At 49.6% G+C, this 27,960-nt stretch overlaps 3 protein-coding genes across 4 annotated transcripts in view; 2 read left to right on the top strand and 1 right to left on the bottom strand.

Moving 5' to 3' along the window:
* The window catches only part of LOC122391406, a 36,498-nt gene extending 31,274 nt beyond the window's left edge, over positions 1 to 5,224 (top strand). Inside the window, exons 17-21 of the mRNA XM_043385265.1 lie at positions 118 to 342; positions 1,040 to 1,218; positions 1,856 to 1,957; positions 2,385 to 2,465; positions 3,002 to 5,224. Of these exons, the coding sequence (XP_043241200.1) occupies positions 118 to 342; positions 1,040 to 1,218; positions 1,856 to 1,957; positions 2,385 to 2,465; positions 3,002 to 3,034 (620 nt within the window). The 3' untranslated portion in view covers positions 3,035 to 5,224. The remainder of the gene's footprint in view (positions 1 to 117; positions 343 to 1,039; positions 1,219 to 1,855; positions 1,958 to 2,384; positions 2,466 to 3,001) is intronic.
* Positions 5,225 to 5,907: 683 nt separating this feature from the next.
* On the top strand, positions 5,908 to 9,271 carry LOC122391421 (CDP-diacylglycerol--inositol 3-phosphatidyltransferase-like). The gene is made up of 2 exons (XM_043385314.1): positions 5,908 to 6,279; positions 7,435 to 9,271. The coding sequence occupies exon 2, from the start codon at positions 7,476 to 7,478 to the stop codon at positions 8,115 to 8,117; it is 642 nt and encodes a 213-aa protein (XP_043241249.1). The 5' UTR covers positions 5,908 to 6,279; positions 7,435 to 7,475; the 3' UTR covers positions 8,118 to 9,271.
* Positions 9,272 to 10,911: 1,640 nt separating this feature from the next.
* On the bottom strand, positions 10,912 to 22,287 carry LOC122391405 (7SK snRNA methylphosphate capping enzyme-like). Of its 2 annotated transcripts, none has more exons than XM_043385263.1 (10): positions 21,727 to 22,287; positions 15,880 to 16,083; positions 15,463 to 15,625; positions 14,774 to 15,069; positions 14,097 to 14,370; positions 13,362 to 13,517; positions 12,907 to 13,041; positions 12,399 to 12,617; positions 11,943 to 12,098; positions 10,912 to 11,647 (listed from the first exon to the last, which is right to left on the bottom strand). In XM_043385263.1, the coding sequence occupies exons 1-10, from the start codon at positions 21,846 to 21,848 to the stop codon at positions 11,321 to 11,323; spliced, it is 2,052 nt and encodes a 683-aa protein (XP_043241198.1). In that variant the 5' UTR covers positions 21,849 to 22,287; the 3' UTR covers positions 10,912 to 11,320. The 2 variants fall into 2 exon arrangements, with proteins under 2 accessions (XP_043241198.1, XP_043241199.1); XM_043385264.1 differs by lacking the exon at positions 21,727 to 22,287 and adding an exon at positions 16,925 to 16,952.
* Between the last annotated feature and the right edge of the window lie 5,673 nt (positions 22,288 to 27,960).

The raw sequence follows: 27,960 nt of genomic DNA, 5'->3' as shown, positions 1-27,960 counted from the left end.
AGCGAGCTGGATATATGGGCTCCCTGTCAGCTATTGACCACTCCAGCTGTGTCTGAGAATCCCGCCTCGCGCTGTGCCGTGCCGCGCCCGTCTGACGTCCCGCCCCGTCCCCGACAGACACGTTTGTGGTGGCGTTTGTCGGTGTGCTGGCCGGCAGTCGGATACCCACCGTGCGTCCGACGCTGCCGATGACGGCGTCGGTGGCCGGCTCGGCGCTGGTCTCGGCCGGCGGCTGGCTGCCCGGCCCGACCCTGGACTGTCTGGCCGCCTCAGCGGCTGCCGCCGGCCAGGTCCTCTTCACCGGCTACCTGTACTGGCAGCTGCTGCTGCCCAACAATATTGGTGAGCGTGGGTCAGCCCCTATTATACAGCCAGCTACTGTACCGTGCACAGTCAGCTGCTCTTACCGACCGATATTGGTGAGCGCTGGTGACCCGACGCTGGCGGTTAGGAAATTGTTTCCTCAGGCTGGGCTAGTTCACCAATCATATATTCGTTGGTCAGTACGCCAGTCAGGACGTGAATGCCTTAGCGACTTGATTTTGGTAGTTAGGTCTATTCCCGGGCACTCGCGGTGTGTGGGTGTCACTGTCTGTCGTCGACTGGTCGTTTGTGCTCTCAGTTATGTCGATGTGCGACGTGTGTGTGCGCCTGAAGATGTGTGTTTGGGGTGGGCGTGTTTTACGCGTGCTCAGTTGTGCTGATGTGTGTGTGTGTAACGTTGACGTGCTATGTTTGTGACTCTGTTGGTGTGCTATGTTTGACGCTGTTAACTTTGCGTGCCGATGTGTTGTGACGCTGTTTGTCATTTATGTGCTATGTTTGTGACTCTGTCCGTGTACCCGCCAGGCCGTCTGTCGGCTGTGGAGCGGGCCCGTCTGCTGGTGCCCCGCGAGGTAGTAACGTTGACGTGCTATGTTTGTGACTGTTCGTGTACCGGCCAGGCCGTCTGTCGGCTGTGGAGCGGGCCCGTCTGCTGGTGCCCCGCGAGGTAGTAACGTTGACGTGCTATGTTTGTGACTGTCCGTGTACCGGCCAGGCCGTCTGTCGGCTGTGGAGCGGGCCCGTCTGCTGGTGCCCCGCGAGGTGGCCGTGCTGGTCGGCTCGCAGCTCGCGACGGCCGCGCTCGGAGCGTTCGTGCTCTCGCCGGGAGGCTACCTGGCACTGACTGGACTCTCTACGCTCTCCACCACAGTGTGGATCACCAAAGCCCGCAAGGTCGGTACCGAAACCCTTCCGCGCCCACCCAGCCGGCGGTCATCGTACTGGCGACTACATACATTACGATCTACCGATCTCAGAGCTCCCACAGAACTCAACATTCCGTGACGTAGTCTCAGTAATCAGTAGCCTCCATCGCCGAGCCCACCGTGTTGTTTGGCTGTCCTTTGCGCCACATGACTGTCGTCTTCTGTTTTTCGGTATTACTGATATTTGTCTCTGTATCGATACTGATGCTGTGTGCCCGTCTCTGTATCGATACTAATGTGCAACCGTCATCTCTGTATCGATATTGACACTGTGTTCCCGTCTCTGTATCGATACTGACACTTTTATCCTCTCTGTATCGATACTAATGTGCGCCCGTCATCTCTGTATCGATATTGACACTGTGTGTCGTCTCTGTATCAACACCGACGCTGTCTATCGTCTCTGTATCGATATTTACACTGTATATCCGTCTCTGTATCGATATTTACGCTGCCTATCATCTCTGATTCGATACTGACCCTGTTTACCCTCCCTGTATCGATATTAATGTGCGCCCGTCATCTCTGTGTCGATACCGACGCTGTGCGTCCCGGTTGTCTCCGTGTTCACTGTCGCCGTGCACCCGTCGTCTCTGTGTTGACAGGGCACCAGGTCTGTGGCCACCCTGCTCTCGGCCTACGGCTGGCTGGCGCAGATGGTCGGCTTCAGCTCCTTCTTCTCTGCCTTTATCATCGGAGAGGCGGCGGTCAGTGGTCGTCAATCACCGACCAGTGGACGGTGTGGGAGGGCTGTAATGCTCGGTGCGGCCGGTTGTTTTGAATGTGTTTCGATTTCGAGTTTCGTGTCCAGCGGGTGGGGAGTCTTGGTGTCCAGGGCTGGCGGGGAGGATCTCGGGCTGATGGGATCTGGGCAGGGTGTCGGTGGTGCAGAAGGTGACCTGACGGGACGGAGGCCGGATCACCTGTGCGATAGTGACCTCATATGGGCGATGGGGGAGCGTACGGACGCCGCACGCCCTGGTGGAATCCCCAGAGCGGCGGACGGTGCCGGCCAGTCCCGGCGCCATGGGGAGCGTCGAGGGCCGATCTGCTCCGACTCCCCGCTGAGAGCCCGGTGACCGGTCTGAGAGGCCCGGTGCCGCCCCGTCTGACGGTCCCCGTCTGTGTCGACAGTACGCCGGGAAGCTGGGCCCGCTGGAGGCCTCCAGTATCGGACAGCAGCTCTACCTGGTGTCCTGCCTCTCCCTGGCACTGGTGAGCCCCCCACGGCCGGCGGTCCGACGGGCAACGCGTGTTTCCATTTGAATGTCTCCATTTGACATTGTTAGGCAAGATCAGACTCAGGCAATCATAATGCAGAATCCTCACTGATGCGCTTCCTAGGCTTTGTTAGCTTATTTACTTATTGGGTTAGGTTAGAGCAGTTGACAGCAAGTAGACGATGAATAAGCATGCGAATTTTATTTTGTCTGAGTTACATAATACCCGAAATATAAGTCTCTTAGAAACAGTATTCTCTTAAAATAGCGCCGTAAAAAATGAAGGTGAAAACCGTTATCATGCGCCGATATGTTCTAATAAGTAAGGTACATATAACTTGCATGTAACATGTAAAATGCGTAGTTGATTTTTCTTACTTGATTTTTTTTCTCATGTGCCGTAACACTCATGCTTGTCGCATAGATCCTTTACTTCTCCCCACGTACGTCGTCACCGATCCTTTTCTGCGGACACTGTGCTGCGAGCTGCTGTGCTATGACGTGTTGACCTGTTGAATGTTTCGTTTCCAGGGTGTCTCTCCTCGCCCGCTGCAAGTGCAGTAGGAGGAACTCGCGTCGCGCCAACCTAGGCAACTTTCGAAGACGTAGAACATTACGTCCTTGGCTTTATCATGGTGAAGAACATCTTTCTTTTTTAGATTTTCCTTGTAGACCATTGTACTTTCTTAGGAGGGGTAGTAAGTTTCCGCCTCGTAAAAATTATATTTTTCATCGTTCTTTTCCCAATGTTTTCCCAATGTTCAGGTGGTGGTAAGGTTCGTTTAAGATCGCTTGTGGACTCGGGTTGGATGCACTCCAGCTGATTGCATCAATGTCTCGAGACACCGGTTTTAGCAAAGGTACATTTAAACAGTTTCTTAGCTCGCAATGTTGCTAGGATTGTCTAGAAAGCGGACGGGAAAGGACGCTTTAACGTACTGACTAATTGGTGTGGTGTTTCTGTGTAGCAGTTTCTATTCATTTTCATCTCGTCCAGAGCTTATATTTAAATGCGATGTTATCTAGTCACGCGTCGTTACGCTCCTCAGTGAATCCGTTGATTACTGTGATCGCGCCTGTGATCACTGTAATATGTGCTGTAGAATCGGAGCTCATTGTCCGATCTCATGAATATCTTATCCCATGGGTGGCGTAGATTTCTCAAAGTCAATGAGCTGTGAATTCGGTGATTTGTTGATCGGCCCGGGGTGGCACTCAGTGTGGTCCTCGGCATATGTGATAATTGTACTATTGAGGCCGTCCGGTGGACCCCGTTTGCTTTGCGCCAGTCTGGCTCGTCCGTCGGTCACAGTTAGGTCGGTCTGGGTTTGCGGTCGGTCGAGCCGTCCAGTGCCCCGTCCGGCGGTCAGCCCGTCGCCTGCCGGCATCCCCCCTCCCCTCTCTGCACTTCAGCTGAGATGCAAGTTTGGTGGACAAACGGCGTTCAGATGACCAGCTCGTGCTGAGTTTTCAGCACTGCCTCTCACACCGTGTGGTGCGCGGCCGGGGCGGCAGTCGGTCACCGAATTTGGGAAAATCTTAGCACACAGCCGGCCAGTGGTCTTGTCGTCGACCGGATCACTGGTCGATGCTGGTAGTCGCGCTGCATTCGGTGGTGGCTGGCCGCCCGCTCCGCACCATGCGTCGTGTCCCCAGCGTGGAGATGGTGCTACCATCCGTGGAGATGGTGCCGCCATCTCACCTGGGAGCCCGTGACACCTCCCTCCCCCCCCCCCCCCGGAACCGGGGCGACTGGGTGACCGCCGTCGGGAGGAGGGGCTGAATTAGCGGACCCGCAGCCGCCGCGGTCCGACTGTCAGTGTCGCGCGGCCCGCCGCCACCCCATGCCCCCGCAGAGATGGGTGGTCTGCACAGACTCGGGACCACGGTCCAACGGAGCAGGGACCACGGTCCAATGGTCAGGATAGGTGACTTTGCTGCCTCATCGGATTGTTTGCAACTTACCGTTTCACGGACGATTTTTTCTATTAATTCTTGAAACTGTCAATTTGTGTTCGAGTCACTGTGTGTGGTAATCGACCCACACCAAACTTACATCTCCGCTGAAACACGTGACCACCTTGTCCTGTGGGACCGAGGCGGCGGGCTGGGGCCGGTCGGGGTGTAAGGTGCGGTTCACATCGTGTCCCGCTGACCAGCCCGCTCCGGGCGAAGGTCTGTTCAGGTCGCGCCGACATGGGGTGAGCGTTTAGCTCGCGTCGGTTGCCCAGCTCCCGTGCAGACGGGAGTATGGTATCCTGACGGGATAAACGGTACGCACCGGTCGGTGGACCGAACAGACGCGAGCCATGAGGAGCGGGCGGGCGGCGGATGACACTGGGTGGGAGCGACCAGCGCGTGGTGGGATCCGATGTCGACTGCTGCTGGCGAGCGGTGACGATGACCGACTGTCTGCCAGTCACAGTGAACGTCGGCCCTGTCCCGTGCTCAACATCCCTTGGAACTTTGCGTCGGCACGACCTACCGCAAACCGCCAACCGCCGGTGATCGTATGACGTCACCGTTTGGTGATCAGTGACGTCACTCTACGGCCACTGGACGGCCCTCGCGAATGTCGTGTTGTGAATGGCATGTGGGCGGTGTAACGCGTTTGGGCCACAGGCCGCAACCCTGTGAGGGATTCACAAATGAGGAGCTGCACCGTGACGAGACTATTCATACGGAAATTGTTCTCGCTAGGATTGCGCTGTTCTGTTTCGATGTCTTCTCGCAGAATAAAACGCTTTCGTGCAAGTCTGTTTAATATGACCGAGAAGGGGTGCTGACCGGGCACTGGAGTAGGCCTCTTATCGGTGTAACGAGAGATCATCTGGCTCATATCAGCGGCCATAGATCAGTAGGCCATCTGTCGACCCGGCCGTGGTCGACCCTGACATATGCTGCATACGGGATCCACCGGGTAACCAACTGTGGGTCAAATTAGCTCAATTCACCAGGGTGATGTATGTTGGTAAGCAGGCGCTCAGAACTACGATGCAATTAGAGGAGATTGCATCACTCTCGAAGTCGGTTGCAGTATAGCTTGCGGGGCTTCACAATTCAGAGGCCACACCAACTTCACTGACTTTTTTATCTCAGGTCACTCGACAGTCTCCGAGGTCATAGGTGTCCCTTGTCAGGAAGAAGAAAGGATCCCTCCTCTGAAACCAGCTGATTGGCTGACGGCTGTGTCCACTTCACTTTAGTTAAAATGCGTGTACATTTTGTTATCTGTATCGTCATGCTAAGCCTGTAACGAATTGATGGGACGAAATGCCTGTTGATTTTCTACTTCATTTATTTATATACCTATTTAGTTATGTTTTTAGTTAAGCATGCCTTCAATAATAGAATATAGTAGCATACTGCTGTCCAAGACATGCGCAGACGAGACATTTAGCTATGATCTTTGTGCTTTTTCGTATTTTGATACTGCTAGCGTTAACATTTATCAAGGGCATGCTTTTCAAAACTGATCTTGATTATCATCTGATTGCTACTTGCATGGATTAATTATCCAACATTGATCGTCGAGGATTGACTTTGCAATGAAATTAGGGATCAACTTTTTGAAAGATGCTGCGATATAATAAGGCTCACAATCGATCACAGCAAATGCAGCATAAATAGAACAGCTGGAGACTGTCGACTTGTGTACGCTTATTACGCTGCAGCCTGCAGCGTGATTCATTAGAAGCCAAGGGGCTCGAAGCCATAGGAAACGCGTTGCAGTCTTGGTAGTTCAAGTTGTCGTTGCATCGGTTGATTTCCACGTTTCGGGGCAGTGGCGTGGCCTGCGACGTTGCGAGGTAGGTATTGTCACAGTGTATATAAATAGGCATTTACCTTAAGTATTTACCTTAAAGGGACTATCCCACCTTCTAAAATGTTGTTAAAACCAGTTAAATTGTGCCCGACTTTATAGATTGGATGACCAGGAACACGGTTCTGGCATTTATTTTTCATTAAACATCTTAGGCTTCCCATATTCCAAACACAAACTTTCAAATATGTGACGTCACAGCCCAAAATTACCTCCTTCCCCAGGCCACATTACTGTCATAAAGCTGATTCTTTTTACTCTGTAGGCACCACAACAAAGTTCAGGCCAAGTTTTAAGCGATTTTTCAACGAACAAACCCATTTAAATCAGAATGACTAAACGAGGTGACGTCACACTAACGGTCGCTCCATGTTGAAGATAGGGCCTTGTACAAGGCCCATTTTCAAATGAAGGGAACGAATTTCTTCAACACCAAGAGGCCGCGGGGGTTGCAACCTAGATAGATAGTGGTTTCTGAACCTCGCCGCAAACTTGGCTATCTCAACTCAAACCCCATGTTAAAGGTGGGATAGTAGAGGTCATTAGATAGGTACCCTTTCGAGTAATAAGACCCTTTACTCAAGAGGCGCCTCCTCCTCTTCTGATGAAGACGAGTTGGCTGCCATGCTTGTTGTCGCCATAAAATGACGACCACATGTTCTGGTATCAGTATTGTAAGATGGTCGTAGTGAAATGTGATAGTTTTGTTTGATGGGGAACATCAGCATTAAAGTGACCATCCCACCTTAACATTAGTTTTGAGTTGAGATAGCCAATTTGGTGGCCATGGCCTGCAAATACTGGTTTGGGCACTCACAACATCGAAAAATGTTTTAATTCGGAGATATGGAATTTCAAACCTGCAGGTTTCGGATTATAAGGGGCTAATGCATTGGAATGCCCCCTTAGAGTTTGTGACGTCATGGTCAGTGGAGATCTAACGATTTTTAAACCTTATACTAACATCTTTGTGAAGCAGTGGTGGTATATGCTGTTTGCACGCAACATCTGCCACAAACGCTGCACTTTCAAAATGAAGTCGCTAGGAACAGCGGAGATCCCAAAAATATGTATATATCCTTCATTGTGCCCATCGTTTACCCTTCCAAGCTGTATTGTCACTGGATGACCTCTGTTTCAGCTGTTTGACTCCATCCAGCAGTCTACCCACGCCCGGCCACCATGGATAACGTGTATCTGTTCGTGCCGAACCTGATCGGGTATGCGCGCGTGGTGCTGGCGCTGCTCTCGCTATGGTTCATGGCGGAGCGGCACGCGGCGGCGGCCGCGTGTTACGTCATCAGCGGCCTGCTGGACGCGCTGGACGGACACGCGGCGCGCCTGCTGAACCAGAGCAGCCAGTTCGGCGCCATGCTGGACCAGCTGACGGACCGGTGCGCCACCATGTGCCTGCTGGCCTGTCTGTGCGCCTTCTACCCACAGCACATGTTCTGGTTCCAGCTGAGCATGGCTATCGACATCTCGTGCCACTGGATCCACCTGCACGTGACCACGCTGCGCGGCCGCACTAGCCACAAGACCATCGGCGGCGAGGGCTCGGCACTGCTGCGCCTCTACTACTCCTCGCGGCCGGTGCTGTTCTTCATGTGCGCAGGCAACGAGCTCTTCTACTCGATGCTGTACCTGCTGCACTTCACCGAGGGCCCAACGCTGCTCGGACTGGGCCTAGTGCGCGCGCTGGTCGTTCTCTCCGCGCCTGTGGCCGTTGTTAAGTCCGGTATCGCGCTCGTCCAGGGCTACGGCGCCTGGGTCGAGCTCGGCCGCAAAGATATGGAGGACCGGGCGGCCGCCAAGGCGCACTAGACGCCCGCGCGGGCGGGCAGCAGCGGCCCGGTCTGCTGTGAGATCAAACGGGCGCGCCGACTGGGCGAGGATGTCCGCGCGCCGCCGCCGCCACGGCCTCTCCCGGCCCTAGCAGGGTGCTATTCAGTGTTGTGTTGTGATCCTCCGGCCAATGTATCGTAGTGGCGCCGCGGAGCCAGGAGAGCTCTTTAGATGAGGAACTGTTAACTGTTTAACGTAGGTCTGTCGCCGAACTGTGCTGTGGTTTAGCCTGGCGTTTACTGTAGAACTAATGTCGTTTATCTACGGGAAAGTGTTATACTCCGTTTTGCTGCCATTGAAAGACGAAAGTGAACGAAATATTTTGTGTTGCTTCTGGGTTAAACAACCCCATATTCTATTACTTCGAAATGCATTTGATCGTTCATTCCTGCAAACTCTTGGAATCCATTTTACGATTTATCAAGTGACTCGTTTGACTTTTTCACAGATGCTCTCTTCCGTGCGTTAAAGGTGTGTCCGCTGTTTGGTGGACTTGGATTAGGTCGTAATTACCATAACTTCTTCGCTCTCTGATCTCATTGTTTTCCGCCATAAATTTATTCTTAAAAGCCTCGCGTATGCTAGAAATGTGTAGATCGGTGTTGAATGACTGAACTCAGCAATGAACTTAGCAATGGGCATTTGTTAGTCCCGTCGAGTGTCGTTTTCGCGTCATGGACATTCGTCTATGTTCTAGAACAAAGATGGTCTACCGACCACTTATCCATATTATGAACACTTAAACGAAGACATCTACATGTGTGTCATACATGGTCGGGTATTTCTGCTTTATTTTCCGCACTCATACTGCATGCATTAATGTAGGATGTTCCGCGTCCACCTGTTTGCGGCTATTGGACATTAAATTCATACCGACCGCTAGCGATATTTAAAGTATCTCTGAATTACAAGACTATAACACTACTGTTGTTCATCAGTATGCCTACAGTATTTAATGCGTATATAGGTTCATACTTAAGTCACGGCTGTCTGTTCTTGACATTTGATGAGTGTTCGCGTATCCCAACTCTTGGACGCCTGTAGGCATGTTTCGTTGTGATGGCATTGCTTTGTCTCAGACCGACCTTGCTGCAATTAGCGATGGATGTGATAAATACAGAACGACGAAAGAGCGATGGCTCTTTGTGAACATGTATCCGGTATCGTGTGATCTTCTCACGCCACATACCTGAACTGCTAAGTTATAGAACGCATTTGAAATGCAGTGATAACGCGCGAGTTATGACGTTGGGTCCCGAACGCATAACGCATATTGTTGCGGATTGCGGAATGTTTCGACAATAGTGCACACAGTAGTTGCTGGTAAATGGAAATCTGAAATTCTTATGAGTTACTGGGTCGGGCGCCAGTCGGACCACAGTAAAGGGGAAGGACTTTGTAGGTTATTTCGGCCCAGTCTGTTTGCGAACCCCGCAGAATCTCGCCTGTTTTCCCCACATTGAGCGCTATCGAACTAAATGGAAATTAGTGAAAACCCGGCTCCGGCACCCCCGATCCGCTCGTCAGTACTCGTCGGTCGGCTTGGAGCGCCGTGTATTGGACACCGCGGCGAGTCATCAGAAGACAGTCACAGTCTGCGGACCGAGCGGTCGGCGGTCGGCGGCCCGCCCGCTGCGTGCATAGCACCGCCACGCGTTATTGCGAGCAGTATTGTCAACAGGTGGCTCACAGTCCGTCACCGGTCCCCTGGTCCGGCGGCGGACCAAAGTGACCGGAGACCAATCGGTCCGGTCAGGGACCAACACGGCCCGCGCCGTAAACAGCCCGGCAGCGGCACAGCACTGTAAGATAAAACAACGCGCCGGCCGCACACAGCCTGCGCGGGCGCCACGTCTGCAAAACAATAAGAGATCCAGGCGACGGCTCATGCTAAAAACGTCCCGAGATCCCGGCCGCATGCCGCCACGGAGCAGCTGTCACCACCGGCCACCACTCTGCCCACTCACGCTCCACGCTGTCCATCCCTGGCGCTGTTTCTGCCTGCCTCCGCTGCCGAGCCAACTCAGCCGGCCACGCACGGTCTCAGCAGACAGGCGAGGGGTTTCACTTCTCATTGCCTCTAAAAGGGATTTCAGGACAAGCCGATTATTGTAGAGAAAGGGTGCTCTGATCATCGACCATTGTCTCTTTGGAAGCTACGAAACAAAAGCGTAGCGCAATGCAAATGAGCGATTCCAAATATCGGCACAGTTATTCAAAGTGTGCCTAGTGCCTACTAAATATATCAGCATGACCAACATATTGGTCGGTTCAATGTCCACATTCCTTCTTTAAAAACATTTATGTAGAAATCCCTCTGGAGCAATGAGACGAGAAGACCCTAATACCATTCACACCCCTCGTTTACAATGGCGGTACAATCACTCGGCATCACGTCCTGTGGACCATTAACACCCGACTCGACGCTCCGTCCCAGTCACCCTGCTCTCAGCCCTCCCTCATTGGGTCACAGCTCGTAGCTGCTACAGCCAGGGGTCAGGTCACCCAGCGGGCTTCGATAGCTCCGTGACCGGACACGAGCCGCGCGGTCGACGCCACCCCTGTGTATACCGCTGATAAAGCCGATTCATCGGCAACTTCCTGTGGCGAATGAGTCCCTATGTCAACTGAGCACACGGTCGGCACGGACAACTGATAGTGCCGACGACGATGAACAGACTGATAACGTAACGTCGAAGCGGTCACAATCCATGGAGCGCTGGCGACAGATGAATTGTCACCTTCATAAGTGTGATGGGTTGTTGTTGGATTAGGGCGCATAGCCTCTTGGGCCCGAAGCATCCAACAGTTTGCCTTCAAGCGCGTTTCTTCCATGAAGGTGCGATAGACTTGAGGTTTATCTGCGCCGAGCTTTCGGCGCACGCCTGCACAGACCTTCTGTAGTTGAACACTTTGTCAACTAAGTCATTGTCTGCAGCACCGGGCCCGGCGTCTCCCGCGCGGCTCGTGCCCGACCTCCGCCCCACAAACCTCATCACTCATCGCGGCACGCACCGTCGACGCATCCCTCCCCACGGCCCGTCGGTCTCTCAGACACACAGAGCCAGCACACAGCTCACCCCGCTCCCTGGCCACCCCGCGACACTCGCAGCGCGGCGCTTTGTACTTCTCCTTCCGTACAGCCAGATGAGCACCAAAGAGCGTCCGGCGGAGGCGCCGCTTCACCGAGACTCGGCCGCAGTCTGAGCTCCCGCCGCGCTCTCAGTCCGCCGCTGCGCCGCCGGAGCGGGGGAGCTCTGCTGTCCGTCCCCCGCCGCCGGCACGGGGCGGTCAGACGCACTGGAAGGGCCGCTCGGACCGGACACCACCTCTGCAGCGCCACTCTCCGCGGACGGCGGCGCTGACGCCGTGTCCGTGTCCATGGCAACCGTAGCAGGCGTCTTCTCCGCCGGCGTCACCGTGGTGTCCATGACAACGGTCGCTGCCGAAGGCGCAGCTTCCGTCGTCTCCATCGAGGTGACTGTCGAGGTGGCCGGCGGCTCCTTCGCCTGGAACGAAAGAATGCCGTTAAACTGACAAAGGTAAAACCCATTAAAGAACTGACCAAACAAAGACATGTCCTAATATATAATGACAATACAGACACGTCATGTCATATACATAAATGGCAATATATACAGACAATACAGTAAATAAGAACACTCAAGTTCATAAGCACTTAACCACATCTGCACGGGTCCAAGCATTCCAGCGACCCAGCAAAATACCTGCACCACACTGTACAGTACACATCTTCACCCCTCCCACCGCCGCCCCGCCTGGGCCGCAGAGCGCGCCGCGTACCTTAGTGAAGAGCTGCAGCTGCCGGCTGAAGCCGTGGGAGCTGTGGTGCGGCCGGCCGACCGTCTGGTAGCGCTCGAACCCGATCTCGTTGATCAGCAGGTCGGGGAAGTTTTCCGGCCGAAGACGGATCTGATGATAGTTCTCCCAGATCCGCTTCTGAAAGCATCAAGACAAACAAACACTTCAATTTTATGCAATAAACTAACCATATAAAAGTAACATCTCCTGGTAACCTTACAGTAAACCGAGGTTACTGCTAAATAGGAACATCGTAAAATCACAGCCCTAGACTCGAGTTCCACTTGATACTCTTGCACCAGCATTATATTCAGCACTTACAAAGCACATCACTATGCGCTATCTCACATAGTGTCATACATAGTGTCACAACACATAGTGTCACCGACATAAGCTACCATACAATGACCCTTCACGCTATCCCCGCCCGGCACTCACGGTGAGTTTCTTCTTTTTGACGTAGCTGGGCCAGGGCTGCGGCTCCAGCAGCAGCCGGCCGCCGGGTCTCAGGCTCAAGAAGGCGCGCCGGAAGAAGCGGCGGATGCCGGCGTCCCCGAAGTTGAGGTGGATCCACTTGGTGATGCTCAGACAGAGGACCGTGTCAAACTCTGGCTTCACCGTGTCCAGGAGAGCGTCGGACTCAAGCACAAAGTTGGCCTGGAGGGAGAGGTGGAAGGTGGGTCAGAAAGAGCGGTATCCGGTCCAAGACCACTTTGTAACATTACCTACCGAAGTTCTACTGAATAACGGTACAAGACCCAAGGGCTAATGAAGAAAACGTCCGAAAATAATAAGGCCATTAATATTAATTTCCAGGCGTCATGCAACCCAAAGCATACCTCGTTAGCATGGCCATTTACCATGACACTTAAGCGCCACAGACAACCCTTCTGTGTCCGAGGGGACCAGCAGCTGACAGCGGGCGCCATTTCTCCCTCCTACTCACGTGCTGGAAGGAGACGTTGCGCGGGAACTGTGTGCCGGGCGCCTTGTGCGCCGGCCTCAGATCCCCGTACAGCGACTGCATGCTGGCCGGAAAGCCATCCGCTCGCTGGTAGTGCTTCACGTTCCGGCGAGCCGCCTGGCGGGCACACGGCGAAACTCAGTCATATCCACACACCGCCACACAACGCTCAGCGCCACGGACTAGGCACAGACAGCCGAAATGGAATTAGCAACTGGCCAGCTTATCATACAGCCAGGCTCATCTGTATGTACTTCACAGATGGACCAATCAAAACAATGAAAAACAAAGCACTTGGGTGATCTTACGACATATTCCCAATCTTACACCCTGGCCTAACACGGCACAAGTATCACATACAAACACACTCATCTAATAATTTAAGTCAGACGAACCACACACACACAAAGACAAGAATCCAGCGTGCCCGTGCGTACCTTGATGAGACTGCTGTCGATATCCACGCCGACACAGCGGCGCGGCTGGTAGTCCCTGGCCACGGTCAGGGTGACGTGACCGACGTTACAGCCCACGTCCAGCACGTCCAGACCACTGAACCACTCGCGCTTCAGCCAGCTGAGACGAGAGTCCGCCTGGAGAGCGAGGAGACGGTCAGTGGGGTGGAGCGAGGGTACAAAGCGGGGAGAAAGGGTCACCAATCTGGGCACAGGGAGGAGGAAATGAAATGGCTTCAGCCGCGTCGGATGTGTGAGAAATTTATATTTTGTGCCGATGACTCTCTGAATAGCATATCAAGAATAACACAACCAGGGCTGCGGAGTCGGAGTCAGAGTCAGAGTCGGAGTCGGTCGGAGTCGACAGTTGTGACCGGAGTCGGAGTCGATTTTAGAAACCCGAGCCGGAGTCGGAGTCGGAGTCACCGAAAATCTGTCGACTCCGCAGCCCTGCTAGGTCTGCGGAGTCGGAGTCGGAATCGGGAGTTGGAGTCGGTCGGAGTCGACAATTCTGCCCGGAGTCGGAGTCGGAGTCGGAGCTGGTTTTTGAAAGCCGGAGTCGGAGTCGCCGAAAATCCATCGACTCCGCAGCCCTGAACACAACCTTTCCACAAGCAATTATGACTGCCTTTTCAAAGCGTAGCATTCGTCTGCTGGTGCTGAATTAAATCAAACGACAGTTAAAACGAACGCGTGGCCGCCACCTTCTCCACTCACCAGGCCGGGTTCCGGGTTACGGTAGCCGTAGTACCGATTATAGTTCCCGTACTGGAAGGCCTCATCACGCGGCCGGAATACGGGCATCTCTGGCGGCGCGGGGCCGGCGCGAGCGAACGGGGCCGGCCGGCCGCCGGGCTGCGGCAGCGCCGGAGACACCACCTCGTCCGAGGAGCGACGGCTGGTGGTGGGCCGCGCCGGCCGTGCCACCGGGCTGGCCACGGCGCCGGTGCTGCTGGGCACCGGCGCCGGCTCCACCGAGACACACAGGCTGCTGCGGAGGGAGAGCGGGAGGAGTTAGCAAGGGGGAACAGAGGGCAGAGAGTGGAGACGGAGGTTAGGTGGGGGGGGGGGGGTCTGTGGGGTTAGTGGGAGGGCCCGTGAGGCCAACTGGAGACTATTAATGCGGGTCGGTGGGAGCAGGTTAGTAATATAAAACGTTGGTTTATTATGTAAGCCAAACGAAAGTCTTTAAATTAAAACAGACATTTGCGAACGGAAATTTACTGAGGCAATGACGTCACAGTTGACGGAGCCGTCACACCCAGCCGGCCAAATTAATTCAGTCACACGCCATTCACTTGTACCACACCTTCCGACACTAGCCATGGCAGCCGACGCCCGACTCTCAGCCCTAGCCCCACATCCTCCGCTCGTCCCCGCTGCTGCCATCTCACCTCGGTCTGACAGCGGCGTCCACCGCATCAGTGGGGACAGCATCGGGAGCGCCGGCGGCGGCAGAGGCCACGGGCGCCGTCTCCGCAGTCTCGGCGGCCGGGGCGGAGGCCGGGGCCGGCGCCGGCGCGGCGGAGCACGCCGAGAAGTTTAGCTCTCCGGTGGTCACGGGCGCGGACACGGGGGTCAGCAGGGCGGTCGTGTCGCCGTCAGAGGACGAGCGCGCCGCAGACGACTCCGAGAGAGAGCGACCGGCCGGCTCGGAGGCGCCGTGACCCGACAGCTGCTTCCTTCGCCTCTGCACGGAGGAAGACGGAGGGCTCAGACGAGTGGCAGCGAAAGCGACAGCAGTAAAGCAAAGTGCATCATCACACCAATGTTTTTTTTTTTTCAACCATGGAATAGTCTCGGCATAACAGCAACAAAATGCATTTCCTCAAAAATCAGGCCACTCATAGACCATGACATGTAGAAACTCAAACACTGCCAATTCCACCAATCCAAATCATCTAATAGAAAGATGCAATGGCTTTACTAGCTCATTCATTCATTCATTCATTCATTCATTCATTCATCCACCCATTGCTTCATTCATGCATGCATTCATTCATTCATTCACCCACCCATTCATTCATTCATTCATTCATTCATTCATTCATTCATTCATTCATTCATTCGTTCGTTCACTTACCTTGCACCTCTTGCGCCGCTGAGCGGCCGGCGAGAGCAGCGAGTCCGGTCCGTTGAGGCCGAGCGGGTCGCTGATGTCCGGAGGAATGATGACCTCGATCGGCTCCTTGCGGTACTTGGGCGTCGGCATGGGCGACGACACAGGCGTGTTGGCGTTGGCGATCCTGGGGGAGGCGAGGGTGGACGGCGTCAGAGCAGCGGGGGTGACCAGGAGGAACGGGTGACAATCGATGTTTGCGGGAAAATAACTTGGCATAGTGAGAGAAGAAAGCTTTGAGTGAAACTCGCAAATTTGACTGCTAAAAATATCAAATAATGAGGTTTGTGTAGACGTCATGCTTCGTGACCATCTATACTTCCGGCAGCATCACTAGAGCATGACAAAGTAATCACGACTGTAATACAAAATTGGCCTTACCTGTTGGCCTCCTCGTCGTTCAGACTGCCCAGGTTGAGTGGGTCGCAGATGTTGCCGCCCAACAGGAACTTGGTGGGCGGCACGATGCCCTTCCTGCGCCGCTTCAGGCCGCGCCAGTCGCCGTGCATGCTCCAGCTGCGTTTGCGCATCAGCCGCTGGTTGGAGGCGGTTCTCTCGGAGTGGCCCCCGTGGCCGCTGTTCCGTCTGTCGGGGAGGACGGGAGGACTCTGTCAGACTACCAGGGCTGCTGTTCCGTCTGTCGGTGGGGAGAGGGAGAGATTCAAGTGCCTGTTGGGGGTGAGGCATTAGTCAGAGATTAGGGAGAGGCATCTGTTGGGGGATGGGGTATTAATCAGAGGCCAGGCAGGGATATCTGATGGGGAGGGCTGGCATTGTTAAAATAGGGAGGGCCGCATCTGTTCTGTTGGGGAGGGAGGCATTAGTCAAAGGTAAGGCAGGGATGTCTGTTGGAGGAGGCATTAATCAGAGGTTAGGGAGGGGTGTGTGTTGGGAGGGGAGTGTTGGTCAGAGGTTAGGACCATTAATCCATTGAAAAAATGGGCCAATCAGGAAATGATATGGAGAGAATCTATAGAAAAGACCTAGCTTTCATGCTAAAAAAATCCATAGGTCAGTTATGAAGCATGGAAAAAGACAAGTCCACATGCATTTTCCAGGAGGGTGGTTGCCCTCTAATATGCTGGAGCAGTTTAATTTCAAAGAAGTTATTTGAATGTAAAAAAATGCTTTTGTAGATTTACGTTCTATATACAATATATTGTAGGTATAGTAATTTTAGAATGGCAAAGCTTGTAGGTACCAGACACTGCAAACAATTATAATATAACTGATAGGAAAAGTTCACTAGTGCATTTGGCTTAGAGATTATATCAGAAAGTTGTAGCCCCTCTCTTGGCAATTAGCATGTAGACATGCATGTTAAAATCAAGTGAAATGCATTTAAAGGTAGTGTGCCAGCTTTCTTGGACCGTATGGAGTTAATGGCCCAGATAAGGAGAACCGGATTTTTAGAACTTATCCATACCTTCAAAACTCATGGAAACGTCTTAAATTCTTCAAATTTTGAGTACCCCAGTGCGAAATTCGCCCCGACGGGTTGTCGGTCGTACCCCAACCACATTTCACACCACTATGAACAATAAATGCACACACTGAAATCGCTATTACCGATATGCTCATCCAATCAAGTTTCGATAAACCCGTTCATCATCATCTCCTGCGGTTTCGAACACGCCTGTTAGGTGGCTTCTGATGCTCGTCGAGGTCGGAATTTCCAAATACGCGTGGTGCGTCGGGCCGCGCGCTCTGACTTCGGTCAAGAAAAATGCGTCAGCTGATCATTGTCATTTCTGCCACTTGCGTGTGGTGAAATGGGGTCATAACTTATAAGACGGCTTTTTCATATCAATTATTTTACATAAAATCATATTTCAAACCATAAATAATGTTCGACAGCCAAATAAAAGAAACAATACCAATACGGGCTTACAGTTTAAGGCTCGACATTGTGTTGTCTACGATTAGACAGCTGATACCTCATTCCCGTACGTCGTACGGTCGTAACAGCATATTTACGTCTGGACAACGAGTTGCGGGGAAAAGTGCTGATTGTGTTGCAGTTTTAGGAGCCGGTGATTAGGCTGGATTTTTGGGTTACTTTTTCGTTCCGATTCATGTATTTCATAGTGTTTGGCTTTTGAATATTTTAGTTCTTTCAGATAAATATTACTTGCCTTACAACTTTTGTAAAAACGTTTCATTTTTTATAAGCCGACGTTCAGAGTCCTAAAAATACATCAGCACTACAATCATTGTAAACAAACAAATGGAGCACCACTTGGCTCTGTTCCAAGGCCATTTTTTAGTTTATCTGGTGGTTTTCTTGCTCTTGTACGTCGTTTTGTTGGATGTTTTGAATCCCTTAAGATTGACTTATATCATATTGAAGAAGCATGTTGACTGAAAACAATCTGAAGTATCCAGGAGGCTGACAGAGGTCCTGACTACTGAGCAATATCAATATCAAGTTGAACAAGTTATGAAATTTTGGTTGATAAACGCAAGTTGATCGGGCTCATATATCAGCAAGAAAAACTAAAATTAAAAGAGCTTATTGTCCAAAAACAAGCTATAATTTTGCATACCTTAGAGCAATACTGAAGAGCACGCTGAGCAGGATCATGCCAGAAAATGTTGACTGATGAGCGCATATTGATGTATTGGTATGAATATTGAATGATAACTTACAACAGCAAGATAAATTAGTGCTAACTATCAAGTTAAAATCTAGAATGAATGGACTTCGGCAGTTTTACTATGCTTAGATGCTATGCAGATTGTAATGTGCATCAGGTACTCAGTGTCTGGCAAATGAAACATGCGATCATTCCATTGCTACTGGAGGAGAAAGCTTGGATCACTAAATCCACTTTATGTTGATTTTGATGCTAATCATCATCACTGTATTTCTTGAAAAAAGGATTGTAGTAAAATTGTCAATGTGACAATCCATGCAACGATGTGATCATAGTATGTGTTCATAGTCATTCGTGATGGTCATTATTGGTCCAATATACAATGGCAAAGCTCTCAGTCTCAGCGTTTCTTCCTGTGGATGGCCAGCAGTGACTCAAAGCTTAGAAGTATTAGTTTTCTTCACAGGGCTGGGATAAAAAGTACTGAGGGTAATCTTCCACCAAGGAACTCTACTTTGACATGGTATGAGATGTAGGCACAAGTAGGTAGGTGCTCAGTTCCTATAGCCAGTAGTTGTGTATGTTTAGTCGGGTTAGCAGCTTAGATCAGATTGTTAGTTTTTTAATTTGCTAAATGTCCATAAAAATGTGACCTAAGCAATGAGCATACCTGAACCTGACTAACCTGACAGCTGACCTAACCTCAATCATCACACATATTTGCAGCCTACCCAAGACCTGCATGGCAGTAGCACCCAGTTATAGGTAGGTACTCACCCTAACTCAATCTTACCTGCTAACCTTCAACTTGCCAAAAGTTAGCTCACATTGCCAAGCTGTGTCCAGGGAAACAGTCAACTGAGGAACTGGCTCATTGGATGGCTGGTGTGAGTCTGTGCATTTAAAGTGTTTCTTCTCTGAAGCTGCTCTGCACTGCTGTATGTCATGTTAGATGCTCAGAAAATGTGGGAAATGATTACTAAGCTACCTACTTTAGTGCTTTGTTAATGCTCGAGACATGAACAAGTACAGATACTGCAGGGTACAGCTATGAGTTAGGTGCTAGGTGAGTATGTTATGTGAATGTGCTGTTCCCTGTTTGACCGTAAGTAGGTATACAAACAAGCACAGGGTCACAGTTATATTCAATCTCCACATAAACATACAACAAAAACGGCCATATAGCCTAACTCCGAACACACCACAGATAACTTAAGCCTTTGAAGGCACAAAAATGTTTTGGACAGGTTTACAATATATCCTCTGTCCTTGGGGGATCTTGCTGCCAAGTTGAGGTATGATGACTGAACTTCAGGATTGATCAACCTTTTCTTAGCCACTGCTTATATACAAGAAAGACCAAATGCTTGTTTGTTTTGATTTACAGGACATGTACACAATATATCCTCTGTCCTTGGGGGATCTTGCTGCCAAGTTGAGGTACGATGACTGAACTTCAGGATTGATCAACCTTTTCTTAGCCACTGCTTATAAACGAGAAAGACCAAATGCTTGTTTGTAAACTGCGTTGAAAATTTAATGATCCACCTTCAATTCCGACATGAAGGCACAAATGAAATAGTTTCCTCTCCTTTTGGAATACACAAAGCAAAATATTTAATAAATTTTAGTGGATGGACTGGCAATTAGCATACCTTCCCCTCAACTTAACTTCTGGCACTGTTGATTGCTTTGATGAATTACACTGACGCTTATTCGCTTCATATTTTGTAACAAACGCGCTAAAACTGCAATATAACAGCACTATATGCTTCTTGACAAAATGCAATAGTATTAAAAATTTAGCCCTGATGGCATTCATTCTTGGTGGAAACGTAATTACAAAATATTTTGTAGTAACTTTTAAATTCCGGCCGAAAACAGTGCACGGTTTAAAAAAGAATCATTCCAATGACGGTCCATTCTTGCGGTCCTGAAATCGCCACTATTTCCGGCCTCTCCAACGCAACTCGTTGTCCAGACGTAAATATGCGTCGTAACACTATAATGACCTTTGCTTATTGTCACAAGTGCGCCGCATTCGCGATTGTTGCCCGACGCCTGTTTGCAGGTGAGCCCACTACAGTTGTTATACATATCTAAAAACCGAAAAACTTTTAGGCGAAAAAGGCACTATTCCAGGCCCATTTTTGATTTTTTTTGCGATATTAGGTAAAAACAGAAGCTTCTTATCCTAGGAAAAATAAAATGGGAAATCTTTCAAAGGTGGCACACTACCTTTAAGGAACACTGGAAAAATATTCTATTTGATGGTTAACATTGCATGTAAATAGAGGATGGCAAAAGCAGCAAACTTTGAAGAGCACCAAAAAGAATGGAGCAGTCATGGATATTTCATTTGTAATTTATGAAATGGAAGAGCACTGAGTACCGTAAAATGGGGTGTTAAGGGACAGTGGGGTGTTAAGGGACAGTTGCGTGGGAAAAACTTTGAGTCATATTAACTTTCTAATTTGAGAAGGTTCAATAAAAACTTCAGTGTGGTAGTTGACACTGTTTTGCTCTTGACCATAGGACAAAATGGTATGGTTTTTCATGCAAGTGATTTGGTTCAAAAATGGATTTGAAAATCATGCTACATTTTCACAAAATTGAAACATCTCCAAAACTCTGTGTGTACCACATAAACTAGTGGGTGTACAGGGAAAATGAATGCATAGGTGTATTGTCACATGTATTGCACATGTTTCCTGAAAAACTTGTGCAAATCCACCCATTCATTCATCATACTCTTCCTCTTTTCCGGATACATGCGTATTTTGAGGTGGATGTGGGGTGCTAAGGGACAGGGAAGAAAAAATAAAAATAATATCTAGATATAATTTCATTAAGTTTTCTTTCAGTAGGCATCGAAAACACCAAATTCCACATAAAATGCTGGCAAGTTCATGCTTTTATCTCTAACACATCTTAAGTTATGTAACAAAACATCTCAACACTCTCTTTTACAATGATGAGTCAATGGAGACTGATGTAGGTAAATGTGATTTCATTATAAAAAGGCTAAAACAAAGAGGGCAACATAATGACAAGTGACTAGCTTCAACATCGGTTTTTACTGATGACAGAAGATTACTTTCTGGTTCTGTTTACCTTATAATTAGCACATTTTCCACAAGCGTAAACTGCATTACACGTAATTGGCTAAAAAGGTCATTAGTGGTGAATGAACCTGACTTGTTTTGTGACAGAATATGCAAAATATTTCAATAAATAAATTGTGTGCCCTTCCACACCCCAATTGTGGGCATTTGATGGCCATTTCTTGGAATAATATAGGTGTCCCTTAACACCCCACATTGGGGTGCTAAGGGACAGTGATGAAAAATAATAAAAAATAACATGCAGGTATAAATCTTAAAAACTTTAATGTAGCAGGCATGTAAAGCACCAAATTCCACATAAAATGCTGACAATTTGATGCTTCTATCTCCAACCCTTCTTGAGTTATACAACAAAACACCTCAAAACTGTCCCTTAACACCCAGTTTTACGGTAAATTAATAATTTTTCTTCAAAGCCTTGAGACAGATCCAAATACAGGTTGAGTTTGACAGACTTGCTTAACCTGAAAAAATACCAGATTGACATTACAACAGGTTGAACTCACCTGGCAAAAGCCTCAAAACGACGTCCACCATCATGACCATTGAAAGCTGGCTTGCTTGTCGCCACTGGTGAAGTCACATGATTGTGATCTTGAGGAGGGATACTGATTCCCACAGATGCCATTTTTACGGGCTTTGGTCAGCTCATCAAATATTTTCAGTTCCTACCAATCACGAACTCCCCGCACACGTGCACCCGCCGGCAGCCTACAGCACAACTCGCACAACTCGCGATCCCACGCGGCTCTGTTTACGTTGGTTTTTACTTCTCTGTCTGGGAAGTTGCATTCGACGACTTCGCACGCGCGCATGCGCGTTACCACCAGATGGCAACGCCCTGTGCCGAGTTAGAAGCCCGAAAAAACCAATTTCTTCTTTTACAGCAGCTGCTAGATGATCAGATCTTACACAACAGACTGCGGGGAATCCGGTAGGTCCGAAATCTAAACGATTTCTGTCCTGGTTTTCTGAAGCACAAACAATGTCTCCGAGCACCCTCAACCGACCGATGCGCGAAGTCGACTGCCGCCGATCAGCTTTGTTGCCGTTTGGTTGCGTTCGGTCTAAAAGTGTACCTGGTGTAAAAGTGTACCATGATGGAGCGGGCGCCACGCGGGCGCCACTGCACCCGTGATGCGGCCGACCCTCGGCGTGCCACAGCATGTTTGGGGCGCCGGTGGACCCATTCAGAACCGGAGAAATGCTGGTGATTAGAGGTGGCAAAATGTTGACCCGAGGACCTGGTCCAAAGAAATGAGAACCAGTCTGAACTCTGAACCCATATGGGTCCAGACCGGTTCCTGTAAATACTAAATTTTCTGACGGGTCCAACATGGGTCCAACCGGATCCAACCATAAGCCGTACATATTGCACACTACAAATGATTGCAAAATATGAAGTGAATGAAAAGAAAACATTTGCTCATGTATGTTTCTCTGCACACCAGTGGCGCAGCCAGGGAGGTCAGAGGGTCAGCTGACCCCCCCCCCCCGAAATATCTGTCAGGGGCCCGCTCGAGAGAGAGAGAGAGAGAGAGAGAGAGAGAGAGAGAGAGAGAGAGAGAGAGAGAGAGAGAGAGAGAGAGAGAGAGAGAGAGAGAGAGAGGAGAGAGAAAGAGAGGGAGGAGAGAGGTCCTAATCTAATCGGACGAGCCCGCTTCGAGAAATGCCTAATGAGACACACGGGTGAGGGGCCGACCTGGGCCCCGGGTGGACGCCGGACGGGGCCCGGGCCCCCGGGAGAACGGACCCGGGCCCCCGGGACCCTGGAAGAACGGGCCCGGGCCCCCCGTGAATGGGTCCAGGCCCCCGAGAGAACGGGCCCCGGTCTCCCGGGAGAACTGGCCCGGGCTACTGGGAGAACGGACCCGGGCCCCCGGGAGAACGGGCCCCGGGTGGACGGGGCCCGGACCCCCGGGTGGATGGGGCCCGGACCCCCGGGTGGATGGGGCCCGGACCCTCGGATGTATGGGGCCCTGGGCCCCGGGTGGACGGCGCCCGGAGCCCCAGGTGGACGTGGCCCGGGTCCCCGTGTGGATAGGGCCCGGCCCGGCCCCCGTGAGGATAGGGCCCGGGCCCCGGTTGAGTGGGGCCCGCTAGGGTGACCCGCTTGCTCCGCAACGCGAATAAGGGGTATTTTCGATCGGTGAGCGTTTGCTTGGTCTTGTGTCCGTGGGTTATGTATCCATTTCGGTCGATTGCTTTTTGACGCGTTGGCTAAGCATTTTGGTTTGGGAAAAAATATCAATCGCATCGAGGTGCTCGTGTCTGATAATCATGCGTTCTGCTATAGAACATGTCATGTGTAGTTTATAACAAAGGTTGACGTAGGTTATTAAAAAATGAAAGCCATCGAGTGAATTACTATGTGGAGGTTTGAAACATTTATTGCTCGTCCTGCAAAAGCGATGATTGGATTTTGGACAAAATTGAGTGCTCTTTCCAACTATGCCATTTTCAACTGTCAAACGTACCAGGTTATGCAGAAAATCCCGTGTAATTAAGTAAGTCATTAACAAATACCATTTTCTCCAGCGAATTGTTCCACCTTGTTTTTGATCAATTAGCTTTTCACAATTTTTCCATGAGGTACATTTCTTTGCCAACAGGCGTTGTTTGAACCCACTCCGTCAGTCACCCGAACAAGGGCGCACACAAAGGGGCGCACACGGGCCCGTGCCCCCCCCCCCCATTCGAGTTGGGGGCCCAACTCGAAGGATTAAGGCCTAGGGGCCCATTTGAGGCGGCCGAAGGCCGCCTCAAACTGGGCACCTAATCCTTAGACCGCCGTCAAACCGATGACGTCACAGGTCAGGTCAAATGTCCAATTTTCACCGTTTACAGGCATTTCAAGAAATGCGTTGTAAAATCGAGTAAAATGCATTTAATAGAAAATCATCGATGGGGAAATGCTCTTCAAACACATATTTTGCTATCTGAGGTCACTGATACCAGGTCAGGTCACAGAGGTCAGGTCACTGGGGGGTCACAATATGAAAGTGTCGTGTGATACATGTTTTATGGTCCATTTTACATGACAAATGCGATTATGTGGGTCAGGCAGCCTTTGGGGCCAGCTTAGCTCACGTTTTGGTCAAGGTCAGGTCAAGGTCAGGTCAAGGTCAGGTCAAATTAGGTCAAATATCAAAGTTGATATTTTTGCATAAAATGGGTATCGAATCGATGCAGCTCGTCACGGGGAGTTCAATGGTGGTCTTTGTTTTGCCGTACGTGGTCTAGAATCGCTAAAAATTGAGTTCAAAAATTTGACGTCATCATTTTTGAACAGTTTTTTCGCTAAAACTTGGCCAAAAAACGAGATATCGACCTGATATTTGGTATGTATATAGAAGAGCGCAGATATTCCGTTTTTTTTCGAAATTCGGAAAATTTTGGAATTTTATTTTAGTTTTTCTAAAAAATCAATTTTTTTGTTTTTTTTGGTCAAAAACCCAAAATTTTGAAAATCCGAGATAGCAGTTTTGTAGCGCCGCTTTTTGTCTACTAGACCATATAAAGAACTTTGAAATTGCTTGATAACTGTAGATTTGGTGAGCGTTTCAAGATTGCATGTTTTTTGTCCATTTTTGCTCGAACATGACCTCAGTTTGACCTCAATAACTCCTGACCTAAGGTGACCTAAGACTTGAAATTTGGTGTGAATGTGTCAAATTGATGCTCGGGAAAGTACTGAAAATTTGGCGGCGCTGCGCGCCGCCGTTTTCTTGCTATTCAGGAAAAACTACAGGGGGGCCAAAATGGCCCCTCCCCAACGGGGCGAGGGTTAAGAGTCCATCATATGCCCAGTAACGCAGCCAGGGTCGTTGTGGTGAAATTTCAATGGCCCTTAAAATGCCTCAAAGGGCCCACGGATGTCGGATGGCGTCACAGGATCCTCAAATGGTCTCGGAGGGCCCTCAGTTATCGTCAAAGGGCCCTCAGATGGCTTCACAGGGCCCTCAGATGGCCTCAAAGGGCCCTCAGATGGCCTCAAAGGGCCCTCAGATGGCCTCAAAGGGCCCTCAGCTAACGTCAAACAGATCTCAGAGGGCCTAAAAGGGCGTCAAAGGGCCCTGAGCAGGCGTCAGAGGGCCCTCAGCTGATGTCAGAGGGCCCTCAGCTGATGTCAGAGGGCCCTGGCCTCGCATCAAACGGCCCTCCGAAGGCCTTAAAGGGTCCTTTGGTCATTGGTTGACCTTCCAGGTCAGGTCAAGGACTCGAAAATCGGGAAAATAAGAACGTCGTAAAGTGTGGCTGCTATAGGGTTTTTCGGGGTGCTGATCACGAATAGTTATCATGTTAGTTTTGATCACAGATGATGTCTTTATGCATTTAGGCCAGGTCGGGTCAGGTCAGGTCAGGTCAACCAGTAAAGGTCCTGCCGGGTATTCGTAGTAGGTGACAACCGCCTCTGACAACTTCATAACATGTCACGAAGGCACAAAAACTACTTCGTAAATGTTCAAATAGTTGCTAAATTCGGATTCAGCTCCAAAAACCAGTCTAGGAACATGCATAATTCGGAAAAGTAGTGAGGTCATCATAGGTCAATGACCTGACCTAATCTTCAGGTGACCTTGACATCCACCCTAATGCATGGGAGCAGCATCAACTCACAAAACGCTTGAAACCTCGAAAAGACTGGCAAACGCGATAATGCGAGCCGCAGCCGACATACGCCGAATCGCGATTCTGGCCAATTATGGTCTCGGAAAGTAGGTCACAGGTCAAAGGTCATTTGGGTCAGGGTCATGAAATTTTCAAATAAAGTTTTTTTCGAAATAATAAAATCCAAAAAAAAAACGACAACGACAGTGCACCGTCATAAGTCTGTCATCATAGCGTAAATTTACAACCATACGTCCTATTCCCATCTGTCCATATCTATACTATAAAAAAAATTATATATACTAAATTTTTTAGTATATATAAACTTTACATGTATAATTTATATTTTACTAAAAAAAAAATTATATTATATAGTATATGATATTATATATACTATATAATATAATATATAGTCAACAATATATAATATTAATATATAGTCAACAATATATAATATTATATATTTGAACAATATATAATATTATAGTATATATTATACTATATAATATATATATTATATAGTATATAATATATACTATATATTATACTATTTGAGGAGGGTGCGTCTGTCCGTTACCGAGGTCCCGACTTGGTCGTGCTTTGCGTGGACTACAGGCCAGACCGTTGCACCTAGCCCGGTGAAATTTGCACAACTTATAGATCAAGGATGCGCGACGTGCCTTTGAGGGGTCTCAGCTCGATCGGATTGATAGGGAGCGCGTGGCGTGTGCTCAAAAAGTGCAAATTCGCGTCATAAACTTTACATGTATAAATCGGGCGAAAACGGCTAATTTTGGCCGACACGGGTCCAGTTCCCGTGCAATATCTTGGTGACCAGGGGTCCGACCGGCACGGGGAAAACAGCATCGTGTACAGAACTGAACGGGCTATTGAATGGTGTGCAATGCAGAGGATAGCACGCGCCACGTGCACCCGAGAGGGCACTTTTATTTGAAAAATTGCGGTTTTTGAGGGATTTTTGGAATTAATTTTATTTTTTTGGTGACCGTTAAAGGGACCCTCCCACCTTCAAAAAAGTTAATGAATTGGCACGAAAGTGATGTCGCTCGGTTCAGAAAGAGCGAAAACGAATATCTACCAAATTTCATCGAAAAATATTCACCGGTTTTCAAGATATTAGACTTTTACTTTTGTTTACTTTTTGGGATCTCCGCTGTTCCTAGCGACTTTATTTGAAAGTGCGGCATTTGTTGCGCGCAAAGCAGCATATACCACCGCGTGCTACCAAACGTTTTAGTAAAAGATTTAAAAATCGTTAGATCTCCGCTGACGTCACAAATTCTAAGGGGGCATACCAATGCATTAGCCCCTTAGAATCCGAAAACTGCAAGTTTGAAATTCCATATCTCCGAATTAAAGCATTTGTCGATGTTGTGAGTGCCCAAACCGGTATTTGCAGGCCATGGCCACCAATTTGGCTATCTCAACTCAAAACTAATGTTAAGGTGGGAGTGTCCCTTTAAATGGAGCGAGTTGAATCAACGCCTATTTGCAAGAGAAAGGTACCGCCTCTCATATAAAAATTGTGAAAAGCTGATTGATCCAAATCAAGGTGGTGCAAATCACAGGAGAAAATGGTGTTTGTCAATTTTGTGACACTTTATTAATCACACGGGGTTTGCTGCATAACCTGATACCTTTGGCAATTGAATATGGTACCATTGGATAGAGCATTCAATTCTGTCCAATATTCACTCTTCATTTTCGCATGATTAGCAACAGTATCCTTAAAAATGTAAATGTTCCAAACCATTACATTGTCATTTTTAGCGAAATTCATCGATGGCCCTCAAAAGACTTCACGCCAGTTTTCGAATCATTCTAAAGTAGAACGCATGATAATACGACACGGGCACCTCGATGCGATCTATCTTTTTGTTTTCTTACAAAATGCTTGGCCGTCAAAAAGCAATCGAACGAAATGGATATCTACCAACCAAATCGACACAGACCAACCCAATACCCACGGGTCAAAAAATCCCCCCTTGGCGTTGCGGAGCACGCGGGTAACCCTAGTAATGTCCTATATACGGTTATATAGCTTCGCACTTTCTCACACAAGAACATTACACCAAGAGAAAAGTCAATGCCTCCGACCAGGGCCCTAG

The sequence above is a fragment of the Amphibalanus amphitrite genome, unplaced genomic scaffold (assembly GCF_019059575.1).
Source record: "Amphibalanus amphitrite isolate SeventyFive unplaced genomic scaffold, NRLGWU_Aamphi_draft 000436F_arrow, whole genome shotgun sequence".
NCBI classification, from domain to species: domain Eukaryota; kingdom Metazoa; phylum Arthropoda; class Thecostraca; order Balanomorpha; family Balanidae; genus Amphibalanus; species Amphibalanus amphitrite.
This window is presented reverse-complemented; position numbering and strand designations above follow the sequence as displayed.

What these genes read in the sequence shown, in the direction of transcription:
- LOC122391421 (XM_043385314.1), top strand. Translation starts at nt 7,476, where the DNA reads ATGGATAACGTGTATCTGTTCGTGCCGAACCTGATCGGGTATGCGCGC.
- LOC122391405 (XM_043385263.1), bottom strand. Translation starts at nt 21,848, where the DNA reads ATGGCATCTGTGGGAATCAGTATCCCTCCTCAAGATCACAATCATGTG. An exon ending in AACGACGAGGAGGCCAACAG is followed by an intron (nt 15,626 to 15,879) that starts GTAAGGCCAATT and finishes CGCCTCCCCCAG; the next exon opens with GATCGCCAACGCCAACACGC. An exon ending in TCAAAAAGAAGAAACTCACC is followed by an intron (nt 12,099 to 12,398) that starts GTGAGTGCCGGG and finishes TGATGCTTTCAG; the next exon opens with AAGCGGATCTGGGAGAACTA.